This window comes from Embiotoca jacksoni, unplaced genomic scaffold, assembly GCF_022577435.1.
Source record: "Embiotoca jacksoni isolate LCO1_2020_lvr unplaced genomic scaffold, fEmbJac1.0.p SCAF_7, whole genome shotgun sequence".
Classification (NCBI taxonomy): Eukaryota; Metazoa; Chordata; class Actinopteri; family Embiotocidae; genus Embiotoca; species Embiotoca jacksoni.
In genome coordinates, this window is record NW_027185425.1 from 10760143 (window position 1) to 10784611 (window position 24469).

General features: G+C 40.1%; 1 protein-coding gene across 1 annotated transcript in view; it reads right to left on the reverse strand.

Annotated features, from left to right (window-relative positions):
* The window catches only part of LOC138214832 (CUB and sushi domain-containing protein 3-like), a 337499-nt gene that overhangs the window by 99279 nt on the left and 213751 nt on the right, over positions 1-24469 (reverse strand). Inside the window, 5 exon segments of the mRNA XM_069176654.1 lie at positions 194-306; positions 1218-1321; positions 11296-11417; positions 21260-21384; positions 21544-21631. Of these exon segments, the coding sequence (XP_069032755.1) occupies positions 194-306; positions 1218-1321; positions 11296-11417; positions 21260-21384; positions 21544-21631 (552 nt within the window).

The following is a 24469-nucleotide window of genomic DNA, read 5'->3' on the forward strand; positions in this document are numbered from 1 at the left end:
CTCCCACTCAAAGGTCAATCATGAACACACCATAAGACTGTAGTCGTAAAACCCTTGGATGTATTGAATTGAGCAATGCTTCGTTTAACTGAGTTAAAGTTCAACTGTTATATCAGTATTGAAAACCTCATCATCCACTTTTTAACTTTACATGTATTTCATTCACTTCCACAAACACGTGCTTGTTACTTACCTTTATAGTTGATCTTAAATCCTATAGATCCAACACTCTCGTCTGATTGCAGGTGAAGCCACATCTGGTGAGTCATGCTGACTATTAGGTCGGGAACAAAGCTACCTGATAGGCTGGAGCACAAAATACATTTTTATTAAATCATTATCATCATAATTACCACCACAGAAAGTATAATTTTCATTACTGCAATCATAGCTATAATCAAATTCTCAAGTGCTGCACTGAGTGTGAGTTAATTGCTGGAATATAGCGCACTGGATTTTAATACTTTGGTTTTGCAGGACACTTTTCTAAAGGAAAGCAAATTGCTCAGAGTGCATTCAAACTATCCGGCCTTTTTTTTAAGACTCCCTCTGCCAAAGTACAGCTAATAGTGACCATCTACAAAGTGAACCCAAATTGCCCGCTTTGTAAAGGGTCTGCATCTGTTATCCTTTGAGGCACTGCAGAGCATTTTCCAAATTCAAGAGTGGTTCATCTTTTTAAGTGGAGCACACATAATGCAGACTGCTGTTTTGAAATCGGACTAATTAGGTCGAAGAAGACGAAGGAGTTTGAGCTTGCTGGATGCTGAAAGTTTACATCAGGAACCAGAATGAAAATGGACAAAGTACAAGAAAAAAACATGGCAGTGGCTTTTACTCATTTGACTTTACATAAACACGTCGGTGTATGTTGGGAATTGTTTAAGAGAAAGCCGGTTGTTATGGAAACACACTGTGTGTTGACCAATCTACGACATATCAGTGAAACTTCTTCCCTCAAGCACCTATAGTACTAAATTACACTACTCCATGTAAACACCACCAACAGTAGCCACGTTGGCTTTGTGGAAGAAATGACACTAGGATTTCCCATCACTGATTCACAGATGAATAACTAAGTAAAGTTCTGTTTATAAATTCATGAAGCTCAAAATCTCATAGGACACACTCTATCCTAAGCTGACTGATTTTGATAATAGAGAAAATAATTCACAGGACATAAGTGGGAACATGTTAATGGGTAATGTAATACTTACACCTGGAGTATAGTTGTGGGATCCCCCACCTCCCCTCCATCTCCTATTGTCAGAGTATCATAGGCTATCTCAAGGTCAAACTCTTCAAAGTTTATCTGGATCACCTGGAGTTGGCACACAAACACATGCATAGAAAAATGTCAGTTTGAAGCTACGGCAACTCAGTCGAGTCCAAAAGTGATATCTGAATTTAGGTTTACAAAAAGCATAGCTACAAAATCAAAAGCCACAACAGGAAAAGGAAGAAACTGTAGAAACCTCCAAACCTATGTATGGAAATATGTTTATTGATAACAGTTAAAGAACCATCAGTTTAGAGGTTGTAGACTCGAGCTGTGTCTCCTAAAATTGTGACTTCATTCTCCAAAATAACTTCTGTCTCCAAAAATTCCAATTTCATTTTGGCATATTTCAAATTTTTGTCATAATGTTTACACTCAATACCCTTTTCTTTGTCAAAATGTAATTTTAGGAAAATATTTATAATGTTTGCCTCAATGTGAACCTTTTTCCTGATAAAATCTGAAATATCAGGGTTGAATAGGCTGAGGTAAATGCAGCGATATTATAAAATACAGATGGACATTAATAGTTATATATACATTTTCTTTGAAAATGGCATAAAATGAGAAATTATACTAAAAAACACCTGATAAAAATGGCAAGCATGACAAAACACATTTGAAATTACATAAATAATGTCAAAAATATCTTTAAAATCATGTTGCCTTCCATTGATGCCAATCCTAACCATATGTTTTTTTTATGTTTAAACTTTCACCTGCGATCATATCAAAATCATCTCTCTCATGGAATTGTACTTGACCAAAGGTGAATCATTAGAATGCATTAATGCATCCCACAGTGTGGTGTGAGTTCGTACAGCATTGCAAGACGAAGAAGCAAGAGATAAGGAACACCTCAGCTCTGCACTCAAAGCTGTGAGAAACAGCACACAGCTCAAAACACTGATCAGGAATTATTAAACTAACACTTTCTGTTTCATCTCAGACCAGAGAGAAACACATTTGGCAGAGGAGAAGGGAGAATAGGGTGAGGGTTGAAAGAAAGAAGGAAGAAGATGGATGCAGATGGGAGGAGGGGAGGACAGAGGAGGAGTGGGAAGGGGAGGGGGGGGTAATAATGAGCACATCTTTTGATGCGAGCAATGTACAGTGTTGGAATATTTTAAACCCGAATTCTGACTTGACCCTCAGGGGAAGACTGAAACCTCACTCTGCCTGCCTGCCCGGCTCCCTCCCTCCTCTTCCTCTCTCCTTGTGAGGAATTTTCAGATTTCCAGATTCAATATTATGCCGGAAGACTTCAAAAACATTCAGAAACATTCTACGGGTCTGACTTTCCTCCATACCAGTGTGATAACACTGAGCATGTTTACTGTATGTGGATATCAACATGCCAGTATCTGTTTTTGTACGCTTTAGTCAAACCTGTGCCTGTCAGGGATCATATAGGACATTTTCTTCCACTATTATCTGCAGCCTGAATACCTGCGGACATGACGCCATTACTGTGTATATTGAGGAATAAACAGCTTATGCTGAAAATGAGCTTAATCACTGAATCTATAAAGACAAGAGAGGAAAAGAACTGAGAACACAAACAGTGGCCATGCCTGTCCACCCACCTGCTGCTTGCCTGCTATCTGTTGGAAGGGTCTGATTTGTTTTTGTCCATGGGGTTAATTTATATTTTTTCCACACGCAGGAGCTCAATCACTTCTTGTTTTGCTTGAAGCAGCAGGGGCACCTTTTGTCTGACATTACGTCTACTCGTGGAACAATACTGCAATACTAAAACAAAATTAAGCAAAATGGAGACCATCCGACAACACCATCACCTGATCTGACCCGAAAGGAATCAAACAAGGGGGGCTCCAAAGATGAAGGAGTCATCAGCCCACTGCTCACAGTGCTGACTCAGTCTTATCGGTATGTATGGCAGCAGATTGGATTAAGGCATTACCTACAAACCTGCTAAACTCTCTGTGGAAACACACAGAAGCACACTTGCTCACACAGACAGGCACTGTTTTGTGGAGATTAATGTGTCTATTTCTGTGATTACACAGCCACCATATTCACACTTATCACTGTATTCCAATGAATTCAAAGCAGGCTCTCAATACAACAGCAAACCTGGCAGTAAATAACACTCCAGTATATATGTTGTTTTTTCGTATCTGAAAGGCAAGACCAGCATTTACAAGGTTGGTGCTATTATGATTGCCATAGTGAAAATACCATGTTGCACATGCTTGTTGTTATAGCTATCTCACTTCCTGTTGATGCTGGAAAAAATGCAAACATGCAATAAGCACAATTAATAGTTTAACTATGCTAGTTTGTATTGGAATTGGAAAATATGTGTTTATCTTCTTATTTGAGCAGGTACGTTGCTACAGAACATACTGCTAGTGCAACTTCTTACTTAGTATAGGGTTTTGTTCTCATTTTATTGTCAATAAAAACAAATCCTGGTGGACTTTAACATGCTTAATGTCAGTGTGGTTCCATGAATCTGGTTTTCACTGCATTTACTGAAGAACTTCACACAGTGCTGCGCTAAAGGAAAAACTACCTTCAGGGTCATATTAAGTCACAGTAGTGAGTATATAGTGTTAGTGCAGATGTCATTCATCTGTGTGTCTGGAAAAAGAAACTTCACCTTTTCTAATTGCTGAGTTATCATTTGGCTTACATTTGAACATACGGTGGGAAGTAATAATGTCATGACAACTGATACTTCAGTACCAAGGCAATGTCAAAATCCTGAAAACAGGATGTTACTTCACTTTTTTTTTTACTGGAATGGTGGCAGCAAGTGCAGGTGCAGCAACCATCTGCTACTCCCTATGGGAACAAAAACAGGTTGTGTATGGAGATATTTCCTGTTTCAGTCAGATGATCAGGAAGTTATAAACTATCAATATCTAATTGTGCAAATGGTGTCACAGCGCATTTCAAACAATAGTAGGAAACATCTCAAACTTATCTCCAGTAAGTTAGAATAGGCCTGACCACAAAATTTAAGGAGAACATTTTAGCTGCATTTGTTGTAGCTATTCTCTATGCACAGCTATCAGCCCAGTATCATGGCAAAAAGTGTGTAATACAGCCACCAGTCCACTAGAGGGCAGTGTGTCTTTTTGACACCTCACATTGCCTTTATGTGAGAAGACATGCGTCAAATGAGACAGGTTACAGAATGGAAGTCATGTGACGAAGTACAAGGACTGTGAAGTTCTTGTGAGGAGGCTGATGGTCACAGAAGGCGCAAGTCACGGACCACCATGTAGGAGGCCAAAGCTCAATTCTGTGGAGAAAACAATGTACTTATAAGTTTTATGTGTTCTGTTTCGTGTGTTTTCGTGTTGTTTTTACCAATCCTAATCATTTAATTTTTTTGCCTTATCTCTAAACACGTGTTTTTTTTAAGTTTCATGAGGCAAAGCCGTTACACTGACACGCTGCCCTCTAGTGGACTGGTGGGTGTATTATACACTTTGCTGTGATACCGGCTTGCACCATTCATAGGGGCGAATGTGGCGATAGCTCAAAGTGAACTAGTTGCTATTCGTAGCCTGTTGGTATTCGCCTTCAATCTGTCGAAATATAATGCTGAAATACGTTCATTTCATTCACTTACGTTTTGGTATCAAATTCTGTATTAAGAATGACAGAATTAGTTGTAGTTGTGGCAATCACCAAATTATGACATGTAAAGTACATCTTCAACACTGCTTTTTGGCCAAAAAAGTAAAAAAAATTAACTCTAGGCCAACAAAATGATAAAAAAAGATAGCAGTGAGGCTGATGACAATGAATTGTGCGACTGTGAGGCAAATTCCAATAAATCGGCTGAATAAAAAAAAAAAAAAAAAAAAAGGGAGGAGTCATTAAGCGAGTAGGATGTGATGTGAACTTCTGAAATAATCCCTGTTGTTGGCTTAGTTAGTTGTCCAGGTAATAGAAATGACCAAGCCCTCTTTGGACCTGTGTCAGAAAGCAGCCCTGCTATGCTGTGCACTGTATGAGGACAGAGGAGGGCCTGTGTATTCAGATGAAACTGCTCTATCTATCTCCTTATGCGTGTCCTTTGGAGAACACCCTAATGCCACATCAGCACTGTTCACACAGCATTAAACACAGCTAGGCTATAACTACATTACACTGAGCCCATGTGTGTCTCTGTGTGTGTGTGTGTGCGTCCATGAATGTTGTACTGAAGTCAACTTAGATTGGAACCTCATTACAGACCATGTGTGGGTTAGTGTTTGTGTGTGTGTGTGTGTGTGTGTGTGTGTGTGTGTGTGTGTGTGTGTGTGTGTGTGTGTGTGCGTGATGGATGAAACTAAAACCTCTACATATTTCTCCTCTCCTCTCCTCTAATTGGTTGGCGTTCATGCAAACATCCATCTCTCTCTCTCTCTCTCTCTCTCTCTCTCTCTCTCTCTCTCTCTCTTCTTCCTCTCTCTGTCTCTCTTCCTCTCACTGTCACCCTCTCTGTCTCTCTCTTTCTAATTGGCTGCTGCGTTCCTTCTTTCCATCCATCTATGGCTTCTAGCCAATGAGGCGACAGAATTGGATTTTTGCTTGATAAAGCACTTCCTTTGGTTGTCGTGGAGACAATGAGGTGAGGGCGGCTCCTCCCTCCTCATACCATAATAAGATCTTGGGATACCTTGAAGATACAGTTACTGTAGGACTGTCTGACACACCTGATGAGTGACACAGTCAGTGATGTAGAGCGGGCACTGGGGAATAATAGATAGCCTGTGACAGTATTACAGTAAGCCCTCTGCCTCCCACTCCCCTTGAACGTGCTTCGGCCTCGACGTATACATTGTGCGACTGTGAGGGAACGGGCTTTAGCTGATGAAGACTGATGGCTGAAGTCTGTTGCCACTTAGTGTTTTAGCCCTTACTTCTATTACACTGAACTGAATCTACCAGGTGCCTCCTCTTCCAACTCAGAAGAGGAACAGGTGGGAATCGATGTGCCTGCCCTTTACTGTTGCTATGCAACTACTGTACGATAGGATGGATTTGAATCACAATGCTCTTCTGCTAAATGTTTAACATTTATTAACATGAGCTTCAAAAAAGTGCAATGCTGTTCATCCTGTCAAAAAGATGCAGAAGCATGCCGTTTTAATGACAGAAAGGAAAAGGAAGCCAGTGCAGGGTGTTTTTTTTTTTTTGCCTTGTGGCTTCTGTGTGCATGTCTGATTTCTTTAAGCCGAGAGGCCATTATTGAATTCAATGCCTCCAAAGTAGTACATGGAGAGTCTACATCAAAAAATGCACTGCACTCGTCTTCCAGAATGCCCTTGCATGCACTTCCTTTGTGTTTGTCATAGGGGTGTTAACTAAATTCAGCTTGGCAGCACTGCAGAAGTCTCATCGTAACCATGCGTTATGCATTAGACTGTGCATGTATATGTGAATGGAGTGACGAAAGGCCAGTGCACTCTTAAATTAAAAAAAGCATGATCTACAGTTTGCATGTGCTCGCTGTGTCCAGCAATCATGATAAACTAAAAGATAGACGAACACATGTATATGAGGCTGCCACAAATGCCATCCTATCTCATGCATCATAAACATTATACATAAAATAAGTGTTTTGATTTCACAGGAGATGGGAGAAACAGAAGAAACCAAATGATGGGGAAAATAAAGAGAAGACAATAATACAGTAAGATCTATTTTCTGAGAGGAGAGAAGAGAAGAGAAGAGAAGAGAAGAGAAGAGAAGAGAAGAGAAGAGAAGAGAAGAGAAGAGAAGAGAAGAGAAGAGAAGAGAAGAGAAGAGAAGAGAAGAGAAGAGAAGAGAAGAGAAGAGAAGAGAAGAGAAGAGAAGAGAAGAGAAGAGAAGAGAAGAGAAAAGTCTAGTAATGGCCATCCCGTCCTACCATCCCCAAGGTTAAATGAGAATAGGAGAGAATGAATTGGCTCTAAAGGCACATTCTGCCAAAACTAAATGAAGCAATAACATCAGAGAGCTGTCGAACCCCATTAACACTTAACCTGAGAGAGAGAGGGAGCAGAGGGGTGGATAGATGAAGGGAGAGAGGGATGGAGGGAATGGGGCTTACAAAGACCGAGAGAGAAGAAGTGCTTCTGCAGAAATCCTGTGTGTCTTTACCTTCGGAGTATGGGAAGGAGACAGTGAGTGCAATGTAGAGAGAGCGAGAGAGAGGCTGGAGTGAAACAGTGAAAAACAGATCCACCCCCCCCCCCTCTGGTGCCCTCCTCTCTCCCTATACTCTCCCTTTCTCCATAGTAATTTGATGGTTTCAGCCTGAGCTCTTTAATGAAGAATCTGGGTAATTCTGAGGACAGAGCCTCTGGGAGTGAACAGGGAGGAGGGATGGGCAGTGTAAAAAAAAAAGAAATAAAAAAGAAAAAGAAAAGAAGGATGAGATGGGGAGAATGAGGGAAAGGGAGTACAGGATGAAATAGGGAGAGACACATACACGCAATAAAAAAAAACAAATAGGGAAAGAGAGGGAGATAGGATAAGTTAGGACTAGTCTCTTACTCTGAATGTGTGATGCTGCTTGCACCGTTATCTTGTCGCCTTCCCGCCTACGGAGATCAAATGACCACTCCCCCGTCCGCTAAGCTGCCCCTCATTCCCTCATCAGCCTCCTAATTGAGAACAGCTTTTTACTGCCAGCACACCAGATCGTCAACACTTCCATTCTGTTCGGGACGTTTTTTGCCCGTTACCTGTTGTTTACCTGCCAATCCCCCGCTGTGTGTTTTGCCTCTGCCACCTGCCCAACATAAGCCGGTGTTTGAAATGACCATTTACTCCGAGAGATGCTTCTCTCGGGACGCAATTTCCTGCCTTCACTAAACATTCGAATTGTGGCAGGATGAGAAATCATAAACCAACATGAACTTATGAAGACTGAAATGTGCTCGAACACTGTATTCTGTGTACTGTACTTATTTTTCAGCCTTTAAAAAAATTACTCACTACAAAGTTTGCCCACATTATGTTGTAGTTTACAGCAAAGCCCTTCATGTTATTTCTTTAATATTATATAATATGTGCAATCTTTAACAACCTATTTTTTTACATTTCATTTAGCTGACGCTTTTATCCAAAGCGACTTACAACACACCGATGGTACACCATCGGGAGCAATTTTAGGGTTCAGTGTCTTGCTCACGGACACTTAGGCATGTGGACAGGAGGAGCTGGGGATCGAACCACCGACCTTCCGATTCGTGTGCAACCCACTATTTTCATTAAATTAATGTGGAATGTATAAAATGGGCTTTATTAGAGTTAATAACTTTTCACAATAACTAAAAAAGTTTGTAATACTTGGCTTCTTTTGTTAAACCATAAACCATGTCTCTAAGGAGTACTTCTGAAGATTTCATTAATCCTAAATTTATCAATGCTATTGGATTAACTAATTTAAAAAAAAAAATGTAATTCTAAAATCCACTTGGAAGCAGTGACAGTGATGGGCGATGACAGTTATCTGATGGCCATAAGAAACATCTGACAGAACCAAAGATACTTAACCACAAGCGATTTGTAGATTTAGATATCTGGGCTTGAGTTTCTTTGTGATGTTTCTGATGTGAATGCGTTTTTACAGCCGCTCAGCATAAATACAATCACTCGCTGACACAGATGAAGAATAAAAGAAGATGGGAGATAATTTGTAGTCAATGGATTTGTCACTCATTGTCATATCTATCCTTTTCTCCTGCTTTGAATCTTCATCTGGCTTAGTCTCCATTCTTTTGTCCAACACAATTTCTTTAAGCGTCTAATTGATGAAAGTGACGACAGTCTCGGCTTAAAGCCACAGACTTTCAGGTCAGTGTTGGTCTGCAGTGTTATGAATCCATTCAACATATATATTAGACACTGTTTATTACTGTTTGAAGTAAAACACAGATTACACTTCTGTAAAAGTAAAGTGGTTGAGATGTTTCCAGGATCAGATGCATCTGTTCCACTGTGTAGCACACATTTTGAAACTGTCCAGCTCTGGTATCACTGTAGCCTGCTGTGGTTATTTGTTTTCCAGTATTTGTCTCTTGTTTTTGAAGTTTTGTATTTATTGAGTGTAAAGCTTTGAACCAGGGATAATATGGTCTGTGTGTTACCCCAGAAAATGTGTCAGTGTTATCATGTCAGGTGCTGTACAAGCCTGCAGACCAGTGAAGACCTCTGGTTTGATGAAGTCTCATACATGATGTTTGTGTGTGGTGCGGTGTGGTACGTTGCGTGTCTCTGATTCAGTATGGTGCATGACATATTGTAGATATGATGCAGTGTGATACAAGTATGGTGCATGACATATTTTGATGCAGGGTGGTGTACGACATATACATGATGTAGTATGAAACATCACAGCATACAGTATGACAAGGTAGCATCTGTAAAGCCTTTAAATATAAAGGGTGGTGAAATATCTTGATGTATCTGCAGCTCTTCTACTCTTCATTTAGATCAACGTGTTTGGCATTAACCGCAATCATTCATCATACACACACATTAATTTCCCCACTTCTTACACATTATTATCCCTCAGGTACACACACACACACACACACACACACACACACACACTCAAAGGGTGCAGAAGGGCATTAGCACTGTAGCCTTCAACAGTCAAATAACACAGTGTAGCCTTCAACAGAGAATGTATTGCTTTAGGCCATAAACCAGAGGCCTTGGGCAGTGACAGAGAACGCTGTGTGAATAGGAGAGAGAGAGAAACAAAGGTTCTGAGCAACAGCAAAATCTGTATGTGTGTATATTTGTGTGGGTCTAAAAATAAAATTAAAAAAAATAGATACAGTGTTACATGTGAGCACACATATATGTAAAAGTGTGTCAGTTAGAGCATGCACGCGTGTGCGTCTGTGTATGTGCATCCCTATAATGCTGACGCAGGTGGTGCCATTGACGACAGAGCGGTCACCACAGAGACCTAGAGTCGAATAAGGACGCGTCTCTGAATACCAATCAGATTTCTCCTGGGACATAAAGTGACCAATGGCAGATATCCATCTAACCTCCAACCCATCGTCTGCGGGATTAACCGATCACGTAGAATTAGACCACGATACGCTTTGACGAGCATATGATTTACAATACTTCCTACATCAATTATTATCAAGCTATTTGAATTATGCAAAAACGCTACTAAAGTAACTTTGTAAATGCCTGTAGGACTCGCTGTGTTATATCAATTAAAATTACATTGAATGCATGAAATTCAAATGGAGCAAAAGCCTTCAAGGAAGACAACATGAGCTGTGCTGCTGCACTCACACACGGTGCACTCTGCTCGCTGCAGCACGCCGCATACCCAACACACCTCTTAACGTAGGGCAGGATTTAAGCTGACACTCCTGCTCTATCACTGCTGCTGTTTCTACTCATACGTCCCACTTCCACCCCACCTCTAATCTTAAATTCCCCTTATGGAGGGAGTTATTATATTTACCTCTCCAATTTTCTCTGCATTTAGCTTGGGAACACAGGAAGTAATGAAATCAAAGGCTGCATAGAAAATATTACACATTTCAAACACAGACTCATGTAATAATCATGTTTTCCAAGTGGTTTATATGACTGCAATTGTGATGTAATGAAGTACTAAAAACTATACAATTAACTTGAAGGGAGAAGCAGAGTTTAGTTAATTTTTACGTATTGCCATGTCAACTTTAACTACATATTTACTGTGTGATTCCATGGTTACAAACAGAGACACACACAAACACACATATAGTTCCTTACACCAGCAGTAGGAGGATGAAGAGAGAGCATCTTAATAAGGTAGATGCATAAGCGTCCCACCAGTGAGTTTATCTCTAATGTGACCACTTAAAAATATTTGTTGTGCAATTGAAGTTGATAATTGGTCTATCTTGAGACGAGGATATATTTCAATGCCATAAGCAGACCATATGGTCAAAGTTAATTTCAAAACGACTGACATCAATGTGTGTTAATTAACAACAGTTTGAATTTGTTTGACAGACAAAGACAAAGAAAATGTGATTTACCTTGTTGTGATTTGACGCCGTAATTATCCACACGCACTGTGCGTTGCTCTCATATTGAATTGGGAAATTAGGAGACATAAAGGTTCCTGATGGCCCCTGAAGATTACTGCCACAAGTCTTCACTGTAGAGAAAAACATAATGTCATTGTTATTGGAGGCAAATCTCAACTTAGTAGTGGTGATAGCAACAGCAACTGTACACCGCACTGCAACAGAGAGACAATTACCTCTAATTAAAGCGTTTAGGTGATGAGCAGATAGATTCTTAGAATAAATCCAAGAGGAAATTTATAGCATTTGCGAGTCACAGAAGTTCAGGAGAGAACAATTAAAAGTGACACTAAAACAGCTGTGGGTTATAAGGGAAGGGTGTGATGAAAGAGGAGAGGAGACATAATAAAAAAAAAAGAAAAGAAAAGAAAAGAGGACTGAAGTGCATATAAGAACAGAAAAAGGAACAGAAGGTCACATAGATGCTATTGATACTGTCAGCAACATCTCCCTGGATAACAGTACTTAATTGGAAGCTATTGGGTGTGAAATACCACAGGATTAGCAAGAGTTGTGGTATTGACTGATAGAGACATTCACCAGCTATTTACTCTAAACCTCTATTAAAAGTCAACAGCATCCAACTACTACAGTACCTAGGTGATAATTATATTCCATTAAAAAAGAAGCAAAACACAATCATTGAAGCTTCTGACAACACATATCTTACATTAAATACCACTTCATAAACCAAGAAAGACAATAATTTTCATCTACTTGAGAAATGAAGTTGGATTTGGTTGAGCAGTAGTGGTTAAAGTGGAGACTCTCTATATAGATCTATTGAAATATATTAGTCAACACTTGTGCTGGAAAGTCCTACTAACACACAAGCGCTAAAGAGGCAGAAGCCACACTCAGTGGGGTGTTGAAAATGACACATGCTGGGTGTTCGATAAACCAACTAAGCCTTTATTAGGCTTTGTGTTCTGACTGGGTGTGATAGAGAACCTGCTTGTCTGTCCTTGGGTCGTCCTGTTGGAGTTGGGAGGTAATTTTCTGGTTGGTTTGAAGCAGCGTTTGTTCCTTAATTAGTTTGTTCAGTGGCTGGCCGGAAGAATACGTACAGTTAAGAGCGCACACACACACACACACACACACACACACACACACGCACACGCACGCACGCACGCACGCACGCACGCACGCACGCACGCACGCACGCACGCACACGGAAAACAAACGAGCATAAGCATGAATTCTTATATGGTTATATTTTAGAAACGGGCAACAAGCCTGTGCACATTCACATATGCAGACGCATTCTGCAAAGTCGAGAAACAAATACAACTGATGCTGCAAAATGATAGACTTAACAGGCGCACTTCCTCACCAAGCACACACAATTAAATAAAACATTCAAGCACTCACACTCACATAAATACACTCCCGGCTTCTGCTGCGAGTTCATGGTCAGAGTGAAGTAAAGGGACAAATAAAAGAATCATGCCACAGAGTGTTTGTGTGTGTGTTTCTTTGAGTGTGTAATGGAGTGTATCCGTGAGGTGTTGTAAGACAGTGTCAGAACAAGTACAAGACCCCTTAGAGACAACCTTATATCGCTCTTGTTTGTCTCTCTGTCTGCGTCTCTGTGTTTTTTCCCCCGTCCCTCTGTCTCCTGGATCTCTGACTGTACTCAGTAGACTCTTGTTTGCCTGATCCTCACTGTATCTTCCACTGACCTTCTCTTGTGTTCAGCTCACCGCAGTTGATAAATATGTAGATAAAGTGTGTGTACGCACGGGTTTCACGTGAGAAAGGATTTATCTGCATGCCACAGAGAGTTTGTGTGTAGTTGTAAGTGTGTGTACGAGCGTGTGTTGACGGCTCAATCAGCGTGTCCTGAACGAATGGCCAGCCCATCGCCGTGCCAACAGCAGAACGGGCGCGTTGTTGCTATAGTGATAGCGCGGGGAGAGTTATCACTGGAGTTACCAGAGGAGCTAACATCCCATAATTCATATCAAACTCCATCCGTCTCTCAGCCTGCATCTGTCTGTCTCTCGCTTCGTCTTTCCCTCTGCGCCTTTCTTTCGGGCCTCTCGGTGCCCCTACGAGCCCATTGTCTGTAGTTCATGATTAACGTTACACTCCATCATCTGCTCTGTCTCTTCACCGCCCCATGTCCCCATATTTCTTCCTGCCTCTAGTTGTGTAAGTATGTTTTACTTACCAGAGTTGTACTATCGGAATATTTCCATTTTATAGTACTTTGTACTCTACCTAAATACTTTTAGAGTTTAGTATCGTACTTTTTACCGCACTATATTTATGTGACAGCTGTAGATACTTTGCTACTAACCATTATAAATACAAACCAGATAGTGTATACAGTTTCATGTGTTACTTTATATTTAAACAACACAGCACCGCTGTACTCAACCTATTACAACAGTACAACCCTACATACACATGAATGCATCCCAAAAAAGAATCCAATCATAAATACAGTTCATATAACTAATAAGGATATATTTTCTACCCGATGACAACTTCCATTACATTTAACTGAAAATACTTCACATGCACATCATCCCACTTTTAAGTTGCTATGGCAAACTTGTTCGCAAATCGTTGCTTATTTACACATCCAGTTGTGGAGCATCATTATCATTCAATTACAGTCGTGTTTGTGGCCATCTGGCAAATGTTAAGGGCAACGTTCTCTTTAATTGTTTTGTGTTTTATGCCTTCAAAGATTAATCGGGGACAAGAACAGCAAATTATCTACAGCTACAAAGGACAATATAAAGGACTTCTTTAGTTGGACCAGTAGTATCTTACCAGTAGTATCTTATGTATGTTTCGCCCCTGCCAATTTGATAATTTGATACGATTTTAAAAATGACAATATACTCTGTTTTTAGTTAACCTCTCTAACTCCTGAGGGGAATATATGACTCTTCAGCTGCTAAATGCGTCACTATGTTTCCCAGCTAGTTGGGAATCGTGCCGTCTGCCTGTTTGGTGCTGGGAAGGTTGTCTATAGTGGGGTTTTTAGAGATTTTTTTTTTTTTTTTTTGCTGAAAATAACTGTGTTGCAACCAAGACTGACATTAAGAACATTGAGAATGAACCAGAACAGGGAATTAACAGACCAGACAGCTAAACAATAAGATGACGCTTGCTGTAAAGCGCCATATAGCCGAGCGGAGCTGAAGATTCAGCTCAGAATTCTCTGTAGGTTCATCACTAAGAAGAAAACCCTTTCATGTTGACATTTCATACATTTCTATCGTTAAATGTCAGTTTAAGTATTCATTTTTTTTTTTGTAGAACATGGTGGGACCAGAACAAGCTGTACACACATGGACTTGTTAATGTCTCATAAAGCTGTTATACTGAACATGTTAGCAACAAAAAAGAGGCAACAGCAGGTAGAAAGGGAGGGGTCGTAACAACACCAACAACTCTGGCTCCTTTATTGTCATTATCTAGTCCGTAACATGTTTGTTTCCATTTGCTGCTGGGCAAATAATGTACTTTTGGACTGTCAAATCCTTTTCACTGAAAACATCTGCCTGCTGCATGTTGGAAACAGTGTTTTACAGGTGAGAAAATCTAAATAATATGCTAAAAGAGGTTAAAACACCTGCAGAACTGAGTGCTAATATTCTGTGAGTTTAAGACTAAGATTGACACTTTCTGCAGCACTCAATCATTTCATCCATTGTTAAAACTATATACACAGTGTTCAGGTTAAAGTAAGACTTTGACATGTACATGTAATTGAGTATTTCCATGATAATTAAAAGGAATTTCATAATAATCTCTGGGACAGCCTCTGTGCCTGTCAGCCTGTTTAACTTTGTCTCTCTGTCTCTCCCTCTCATCATTATTTATACTGGCACACGGTATAAAGGGTTTAAAGCCAAAAGGGCCACGCTATCATTGAAGCAATAATGAATTCCAGATCAAATTAAACATTTTGACGAGGTCTATCTGGTACTAAAAGCATATTGCTGAAATCAAGAGCGAGATTAAGTGAATGCTATAGGCAGGAACTGCAGGGAGAGAGTGTGTGTATGTGTGTGTAACAACATATACTCTTTTGTGTTTATATATTCAGATCAGCTGGGTTCCCCCAGGACTCAGTCTCTCTCTCTCTCTCTCTCTTTCTATCTATCACACTCACACAAACATCCACATAAACCGTTGGGATGCAGACCAAAATTAAATGATGTTTCAGGCAAGGATCACATTGTCAAAGCCTATACTGTAGCTCCAATGCCCTTGCTAACGCTCCTCCAAAGTTTTGTTTTATGGCTTCAGAGAATAACTGACACGCCCCATAAGCACTGGGAACATTGCTGTGAGAATGTTTTTGAATTTAAATACTGTTGAGCTTCACAATATTGTGACTCATAAGTGTTTCTTTCGGTCTGATCTGCCTCACACTCAAGGTTTATAAATCTGCTGCTTCCTCAGCAGGATGGCCTTTGTGGTTAGTGAATCGTCCCTCCGGTGGAGGCGCAGCTTCAATCATCCATACAGTAAAACCTGCTGTCGCATACCAAGGGCACTTAACCCTTAGCTGTTCCAGATTATCTACCTGACCCTGCACCCTGAGCCGACAGCACGAGGAGAATAGCAGGGCAGGTGAATCAAATGGAAAATAAAATCGAATCATATAGATGGGTTATTTAAAGTAAATTAATGAGCAGATTTGGAGATGACATTATACTAAACAAGCAGCTCCTCAAATACATCTTTGGTCCAAGACCTGGTTTGTTAAGCACTGACATTTCTGATTCCATTAAAACATCAACCATTTTATTACTATTGGTTTGACTGTCATATATACAGTACACCCTGTGTCAAGTTAACTATTTCCTATGATGCTATGCATTAAATTATGAATATGCTTGAGCCTATAAACTCAGGAAATCAATCACTGGTGTGCATTTATGCTGCTGTACATAATCTGCCAGTCCATCACAAAATGCCCACAAGCAAAGAGTGAGGTGATTTTAAAAGAATGATTAACTTCCCTCTAATGGTGCTTTCCACATCAAAGGAACTTCATGAATAAAGTGAGATAATCATTGAAGGAACATCCCCATAAAAGGAAATTTCTTGTTAAAGTAACTTCGACGAGGACAATCTGTAACCAACTCGACAGGTATGCCGAAATGAAATCCTCAAATCCGGATTTTGACTGAAAGGGTTAGGGAGCTATCTTCTATTTTCTTGTTGATGACAAATAATTATATATAACTTGTCAAATGAATAAGTTATTTTTAATTACATGTTCCTCTTGTAGACTGTTTGACAGTTTTTTTATGAAACCAGCAAGCTTCAGTTCAAATTTGATGTTTCAAAACCAATATGAGTGAAATTTTAACTTTTTATGAGGTTCATGTGTTCACACTGTGTGGAGTCAAATTAGAGATCAGAAGTTTCTGCTGGATGGTCAAACTGGCTCTTACAACAGGCTTCCTACAGGAGCAGACAGATTGACCAATGGACACAGAGAATGACTGATGACATCATTAAGCTGGCACATAGCGTTCCAATGGCCCTCGTTCTGGTTCGAGCTTTAACAGGTACACACACGCACGCATACACACACACACACACACACACACACACACACACACACACACACACACGTACAGAGTTTTATAGTTGTTGTATAGTACCTGCCCACATCATTTCCTCTCTATTCTTTGAAATCACCATATGTGCATGTGTGTGTGTGTGTGTGTGTGTGTGTGTGTGTGTGTGTGTGTGTGTGTGTGTGTGTGTGTGTGTGTGTGTGTGTGTGTGTGTGTGTGTGTGTGTGTGTGTGTGTGTGTGTCCAGCTGACATGTCGCCTAGCACCGTTGGTCGAGTCAGTATATTGAGGCAGATCAACTGAACTCCCCTAGAGTTCACACAGACAGAGAGAAAGAGTTGGCTCAGTGGCCTTGCCATCTGTCCAATAATCAAGGTGCCACATGGACACACTCTCTCTCGCTCTCATAATGTGTTATTGGAGTGGACAGAGGGACATTGCAGTTTGATTGCTGTTTATATAGTTTATTTTTATTTGGTCTATATTTGTTCTATTGTATCTAATAAAGTGATTAGCGCTCCGCCCCCTCAATCTCTTTTTTTTTAATATATTCATCTTAAGCATACATTTCCCAGACATTCACTTTATTTTCTCCATAATGTTACAAAAGACACATTTAGCTGTGTTTAAGTGTTTTGACAGAAGTGACCCTTTAATAAGTCTGCTGGCTTGATGCTTCCTGACAGATTGCTTCTCTTTCAATGTTATTCATGAGTTCCCACTTTAGCTACTGGCTGGTTGGATGTAAAGGTCACATCTGAGCTGTGTTCGGCTAGACGCCTTTCTCTGGTTCCATTTTTGTTAAACATGATGAAACAAAGTAAGCTAAATAAGAACACCGTAATTCAGGGAACATAGTGTATTCTCACTGAAGACCAAACGTACTTGATAAGTCGTCACAGACCATCTTCATGTGCCCATAAATTCAGAGTATGTGCAAACAAGCACATTTAACAGGGCTCAAGTACGCAATTTGGGATCTTACCTTCTGTTTCATAATTTTGTGGTTTAAAATGCACACACTCGTGCCGAGGAGGATGTACTTATTTTACTATAAGTTACTGCAGCTGTAGCCTAAATAAACAGGTATTACTGGCTTCTTAAAATCACTGTGATCAAGAATTTTAGCATGCAACTAAATTTAAAAGATTGTAAAAGGGTTTAAAAGCATTTGAGGGTTTTGTATAATCATATGCTTTCTTGGAGACCAGAAACTTCTGCTTACCCCTTTACAGAAAGAAATACAGTTTTCCATGTTTTCTACAAGGGACACATGTGATCACATGTAGGATACATGCTTACCACATGTTGCAATGACATGTGACATGATAATATGGGGAAAATATGTGGAAAGGTTTTCACTATGGGAAATCAAAAATTACATGTGTATGTGGTCACATGAGTGAAATGTATGTTGTTTTTCTGTAAGGGTACACCATCACCACATCTGTTGATAAAATAGTCCTCCTACTAACAATGTCCTGTTCCAGTTGCTCTGTTTTTAAAAGTAAAGTGAAAAGTAAAAAAGTTGAAAAAAAAGTAAAGTGGTCACACATTGACATGCATTCATTGTAATACAGTCCAGTGTGCATGAGATGCTGAGAAAATCTCCACACTCCTTGATTGGACATCTGCATCCGCCTGGCTGCTCACTTAAAATATGGGAGTGCAACAAAAGATGGGCAATAAAACGTATGAAGTGATGATAAGAGCAAAACAGAGCACTTCTCATTTATTCTGCTCACAGTCTATTAGCTTTAGAGGAACCTTTCTCTCTTGCCTTCAAGGCAATTGTATTTTCAGAATTTCAATATTAGACTTTTGTCCCCAAGGGAGAACGGATTTTGTGAATAGGTTTAAAAATAGAGGAATAGTCTTTATATTCTTCTCCTTCTTTTTCAGCTAAGCCACCGCCACCAAAACACCCCATTTCAAGCTTTGATTGTACGTATATCTGCAATGTTTACAGTTGCATAGCCTTGTGATTTCTCTGTTGTGTTTTCTCTTGTGAGTGCTCCTGGCATATAACTCAAATAAAGCCTCAGCATTGTTTTTAAAAGGATGTGATTCCAGTGTTACATGTAGCCTGTCCTTCAAGTAACCTCAGTGTGGTTGTGCTTGGATTTATGGGATTTTTGAAGACGCCTTTCTGTTTCACAGAAGTAGGACGTAGACACACTGCATAATAATAACACACAGCAGAACTGGCAAGAGTGGAGCGACAGAAAAGTTGTGTCATGTGTTTCAATAATATTAAAGTCTAAACTCAGTGAATTATTTAATTGCATCTGCAGGTTTCTCAGAAATCATGTCATGAACTGTGAACATTTAAATATCATTAATAGTTGCTCGGTGTTTAGCATGAGGTAGCATAAATTGCGTTCCTGCAGCTTGCATTAGGGCACCATGCTGGAGTAACAGTGCCCTCCATGGTGAGATGCTTAAAATAACAAAGATCAACTTGCACAGAATCACTAGTTACTTAGCAACAGTCATGGAGCAGGATGGTGCACTTTGTCGTGGCTTTGTAAAAAAGAGTTGCTCACAGTTGTTCATTTTGGGAATACCAGCGAGCGTGTTTTAAATTCAACAGGGATTTAAAAATGCACAGCTGCTGCTCAGAAGTTCCAGTGAGCTCTGTGAAAATGTCTCACTCGGTCCACACACTTCTCCTGCAAAGATCCCGGCTGACTGATGGCTCTGTTTCCCCCACGATGGAGGTCATTCTCTTTAACAGTTCGCTGCTCCGGGGGACAACATCACTTGTAATGTCATTGGCGCTCCTCCTTTGGGGGAGGCTAAGCCCATCATCACATGCAGGTGACTGCAAGACTTGATTGGCTTAATGTCAGTAGCTGCATTTAATTGCTCATTATGAAGTATTAAATGATGATGAATCTCTAACGATTATAAAGAGACAATCAAAACTATCAGCAAAATAATATCTCTGATAATGACTTAGATTATAAGGTTGACTGGCAGAAGCCAACCAAAGCCCAAGTGAGACGGTCATATCCTAACTGTATTGGCTTGGTTGTACCCTGCCTGATTACGAGGAGCTGTGCTGTCATGGTAACGCAAGCCTTAATGAAGGTCAGTACCCCTGTGAGGATGCTCCACAAGAGGAACCCAGGGCAGCAGTGGAAACTGGTGGTGAGAACGTGTCCTTTAACCAGAGGGCAACAGAGCCGGACCCACAGCTGGCTCACATCTTCCCTGCTCAGGTGTCTCTGAACATGACAGTGAATCCCTCTAGACTTCCAGGGTGTGACTGGCCCTCACCCAGTCCAAAGTTTAGCTTCTGTTCATATGCAAATGCTTTGTGACAGATTTAGTGATTTTTAATTGGACAGGAACTATAATTTAAGAAGAAAGTAGGTGTGACATTTCTTACCTTTACTTTGCCTATTTTTTTCCGCTTCATTGTTTCTTTCTACCTTTGCTTTAGCTGTCTCCACTTCTTTCTCCCTTTTGGGTCTATATCTTAGTCATTATTAGTCAGGTATTAAAGTACTCCTCTCTCTCTCTCTCTCTCTCTCTCTCTCTCTCTCTCTCTCTCTCTCTCTCTCTACCTCATACAAACACACACACATGCAGACCCATGCCCAGTGAATATTGTTTTTTATGTTAAAGTATGTGTCTACAGCCACGGTCTGAAGCCCAGTGAAGGAAGACATGACAAACGATTTTGGCATTTAACATGACAGACGCCCTCTCTCTGTCTCACTCCCTCTGTTTGTGTGTGTGTGTGTGTGTGTGTGTGTGTACACACAGTATGTTTTCGGGGTATGGGGCTGCAACAGTGAAAACCTGAAAGCTGAAGAATGCCTGTCTGAAATTTGGAAATTAAAAGTGTTGTGAAATGTGTGTACAGCAAATTGTTATTTGATTTGAATGCCATATTGAGCAATAATGATCAAACCTGATTCTTGTTTACATTAGCGTTTACTTAAAGTCCATTGTGTTTATGTAATTTCAGGTCCAAAACAATTTCTATCATGGCTCCCTTGATGAAGGCATACAACCGTAACATGTTAGTGAGGCGCTACAAAGCAAACATTGGATTATGGAGAGTTTTGTTTGGTAATTTTATAGCCAGTGGCTTGACACAGAAATGGGATTTTTTTTTTTTCCCCCCCCACTATAATCTCAACCCTATTCAACACAAACTCACACTGAGGGGAGGCCAAAGCAACCCACTGGCAACGTTTTAAAGCAATACACATGGGCAGTTGTGCTTTTCTTACTTTCACATCTGTGATTACAGCCTCTTTCATCCGTCTGTATCTGTGTCTATTACTGCGGTGTCAGTAATTCACATGGTTGTGTGAACACATGCTGAGATGTATTTCTTACGTTTGCAGACTGGTCTGTGGTCACTCCAGGCGGCAAAAACTTCTGCCACCCTCTGGCAGCTGATGGTTTTACTGCCCTGAAGTACGTAGTCTTCTCCACAACTGAACTGCACCTCACCGTCAATGCTACACACACACATAATCACATGCAGGGTCAGACATACAGAAAAATAGGAATATAAGGTTTTTGGAAATGTACGTAGATACATTGTCTGGAAAGTGTCTTGGTTGACGTGCATATTTGTGCAGTCATGTCTAAATGCAAATGTGAGTGCAAAATTGTACCTGAAGTCGTTGCCGTGGCGTTTTCCGTTCTCTGGCTCTCCTGGGTCGGGGCAGGCGTTAGACGCCTGTCTCACACCACCTTCATTTACTACATAGAGAGACAGACAGGTGGAGAGCAGGGGACAGACAAGTTAGGCACAGAGACGAAGGCATACAGTAAAGCCTTTAAAGGAAGCATTTCATCTGCAGTGGATGCAGGTCAATCCATTGCTGATGCTAGTTTAATTTTCACAAAAGCCAAGAACATCCAGTTGCGATCACGAATAAGTACATTATGATTTGAAATATGCCGTCAAATCCACACCACAGAACTGCTTTGCAGCACCGTCACATTATTCCTAAAACCATCTGTCTCTGTCATTCATTCGAGGGCACAAGTTTTCCCAGGAAATTTCCAGCTCTCCATTTCTAGTTTTGGTTTTTGGAAATCTGCCCGTCTCATCACTTATTGGCTTTAGAAGCAGCAGGAAACAGGTGAGACAGACCAGGACAGAGTTAAAGAGACGGGTTAGACGGTGAGGAAGGCAGACAGGGACGACACAGCACTCCAGACACGATCTTAATTCTCTCAGAAACACAATAGCTAATCTTGACAGTAACACTCCAAACATCACAGAGGTAGAAGAGACCACAGACAGAACAGTACAAATACTTTGAGACTGCGACATCACGACAAACATGCATCTGACAGGATGCATCTCTACTCTCTAATTACGATACAGCTGTTGGAGAAGATGGATGTAGCTCTCTTTCTCCCTTTCTTGCTTTCTTGTTCTGTCTATGTTTGACTTTTTTTTCTTTGCTTTTTGGTTTCTTAATCTTTTCCTGTCACTCTTACTCCCCTGCCTCATTTTCCATATAAATAACCCCCCAGCTTTTTTTCCTTGGCTTTCCTTTAATGACATTACAGTATAGATTTTTTTTTTTACTTTTGCAAACCCCTTCTTTGCCTTGAGCATTTCAAAGTTTTAAAATGTTCAAGAGACATAGCTGCTGGGTTAACTCTGAACAATGGACAGTGTGTGGAGGATTCTGTGTCTTCACGGGGAAAGCCAAATAAACATAGCTGTCAGGTGAGTGAAGGAAAACAACTATATTTCAGTTGAAAAAACTTTTCATGTTCAAACTTTTCCAATTCAAATGAGTTTATACAGTAAAGCTCCTTTTCTGTGGTACTTTTTTTACTTTACTGACCCATCATTGTACTACAGAACTGTTTTTAGTAGGTCAGCGCATAAAAAAAACATTAGTAGTAATACAGTGTCTTAATGAGCTGCACTCCACTGAAGACCTATCTGAAGTCATGTGACAAAAGCTCTCGTATTCCTTAATGAGATCAGGGTGAGGGTCGAGTTATTTGAATAATCCTTGAGTTCTCTGCATCTTTCATTCACACCAATAAATTGTAAAATTAGGCCACTTGGGGGATTTTTAAGTGTTTTTTTTTTTTTTTTCTCAGCTGGTCATTTTTCCTTAATGTCTGATGTGAGTAGAATATTACTCGAGGGAAAAATTGTTCTAGTGGGCTTATTTATTTCAGCTTAACAACAAAACAAAACACTCCATGGTGTATTTTGATAATCAAATGCATGGACAGATATTCAAATAAGAGGAAATCATATATGGTGTTGAATGATATTAGGCTTATTTACAGAGCAGCAACTGGACAGCAGTGTGGCAGTGTTTTAATGATTACTTATTCTCTTGGTATGATTAAATTACATGTCGAAAGACATTATTCGGTTTGTGTTATTTGGATAATGAACATGATCCAAATGATTTATTTTCTTTTCTGCATATTTTCACCAGTTTTGTTTTCTTTTTATCAGTTTATGTTTTTTGTGTGTGGGCGTTCATGTATAAAATGTATTTCTGCTGGTGTTTTAAGTCAAAGTTTCTTTGCACTGAGTAAAGGAAAAGTGGTTTTAAAAAGTGAAAGAAAAATATTTGAAGACAATTAGCTGCTGAATTTGCGAGAAATCCCTCCATGTCTGTAAAATATGAATGTTTAAACTACTAACTAACTAACTGGTGTGTTATGATGCAAATGGGCATTTTGATTTCCACTCTGAATTTTGAATCCAAATTCTCACTTTCCTCTTTTTTTTTTAAATTTGTTTTAATGTGTAATGAAGTCAAAGCTGTTTACTATATAAATATTCCCTCAGTATGCTGTTTTAGTATTCATTTCTTTAATCATGTTGTTCTGACTCTAATTGCAAGAGAATTATTGGTTAAAACAGATACTCTTATCTTAAACAACAATGCAGATGCCAGAAAACTAAATTAGGTGTGACAAACACATGGACAACCAATAATACGGCCTATTTCTGCTTTCACAAGAAAAACCTCCCCACACAGGCTGTCCGGGCTATCTGGCTAACATGCATGTACATGTTTAGTCCGTATCAACAAACCCAGCAGGTGTTTGGTGTGTGTGTGTGTGTGTGTGTGTGTGTGTGTGTGTGTGTGTGTGTGTGTGTGTGTGTGTGTGTGTGTGTGTGTGTGTGTGTGTGTGTGTGTATTTGGTAGAGTGGATAGTTTGTTGCTTTGTTGGAGCGGCTAATTTGACCATCTGGACTATTAACACTATAACAGAGGGACTGGTTACAGTATCAGTACTGTGTGCACACACTCAAACAACAAAGCCCATACACAGATATATAAGTTCATGCACATAAACAAAGGCACATATACAGAGACATAAATGCACATGTAGGCGTGGACAGACAAACAGACAAGCTTTGTGCTTCACTGAAGAGTTAAACCAGTTAGAGCAGAGCAAATTAGCATCTGAACCAATCAGAGCCAGACTAATTAACATACAAATTCACATCTGTAGGATCAAACCTCAACCATGACTCTCCAACCTGTCGGGAAACCTGAAGAATATGCGATGCACAGCGTCTCAATGCTGCGCTTAGCC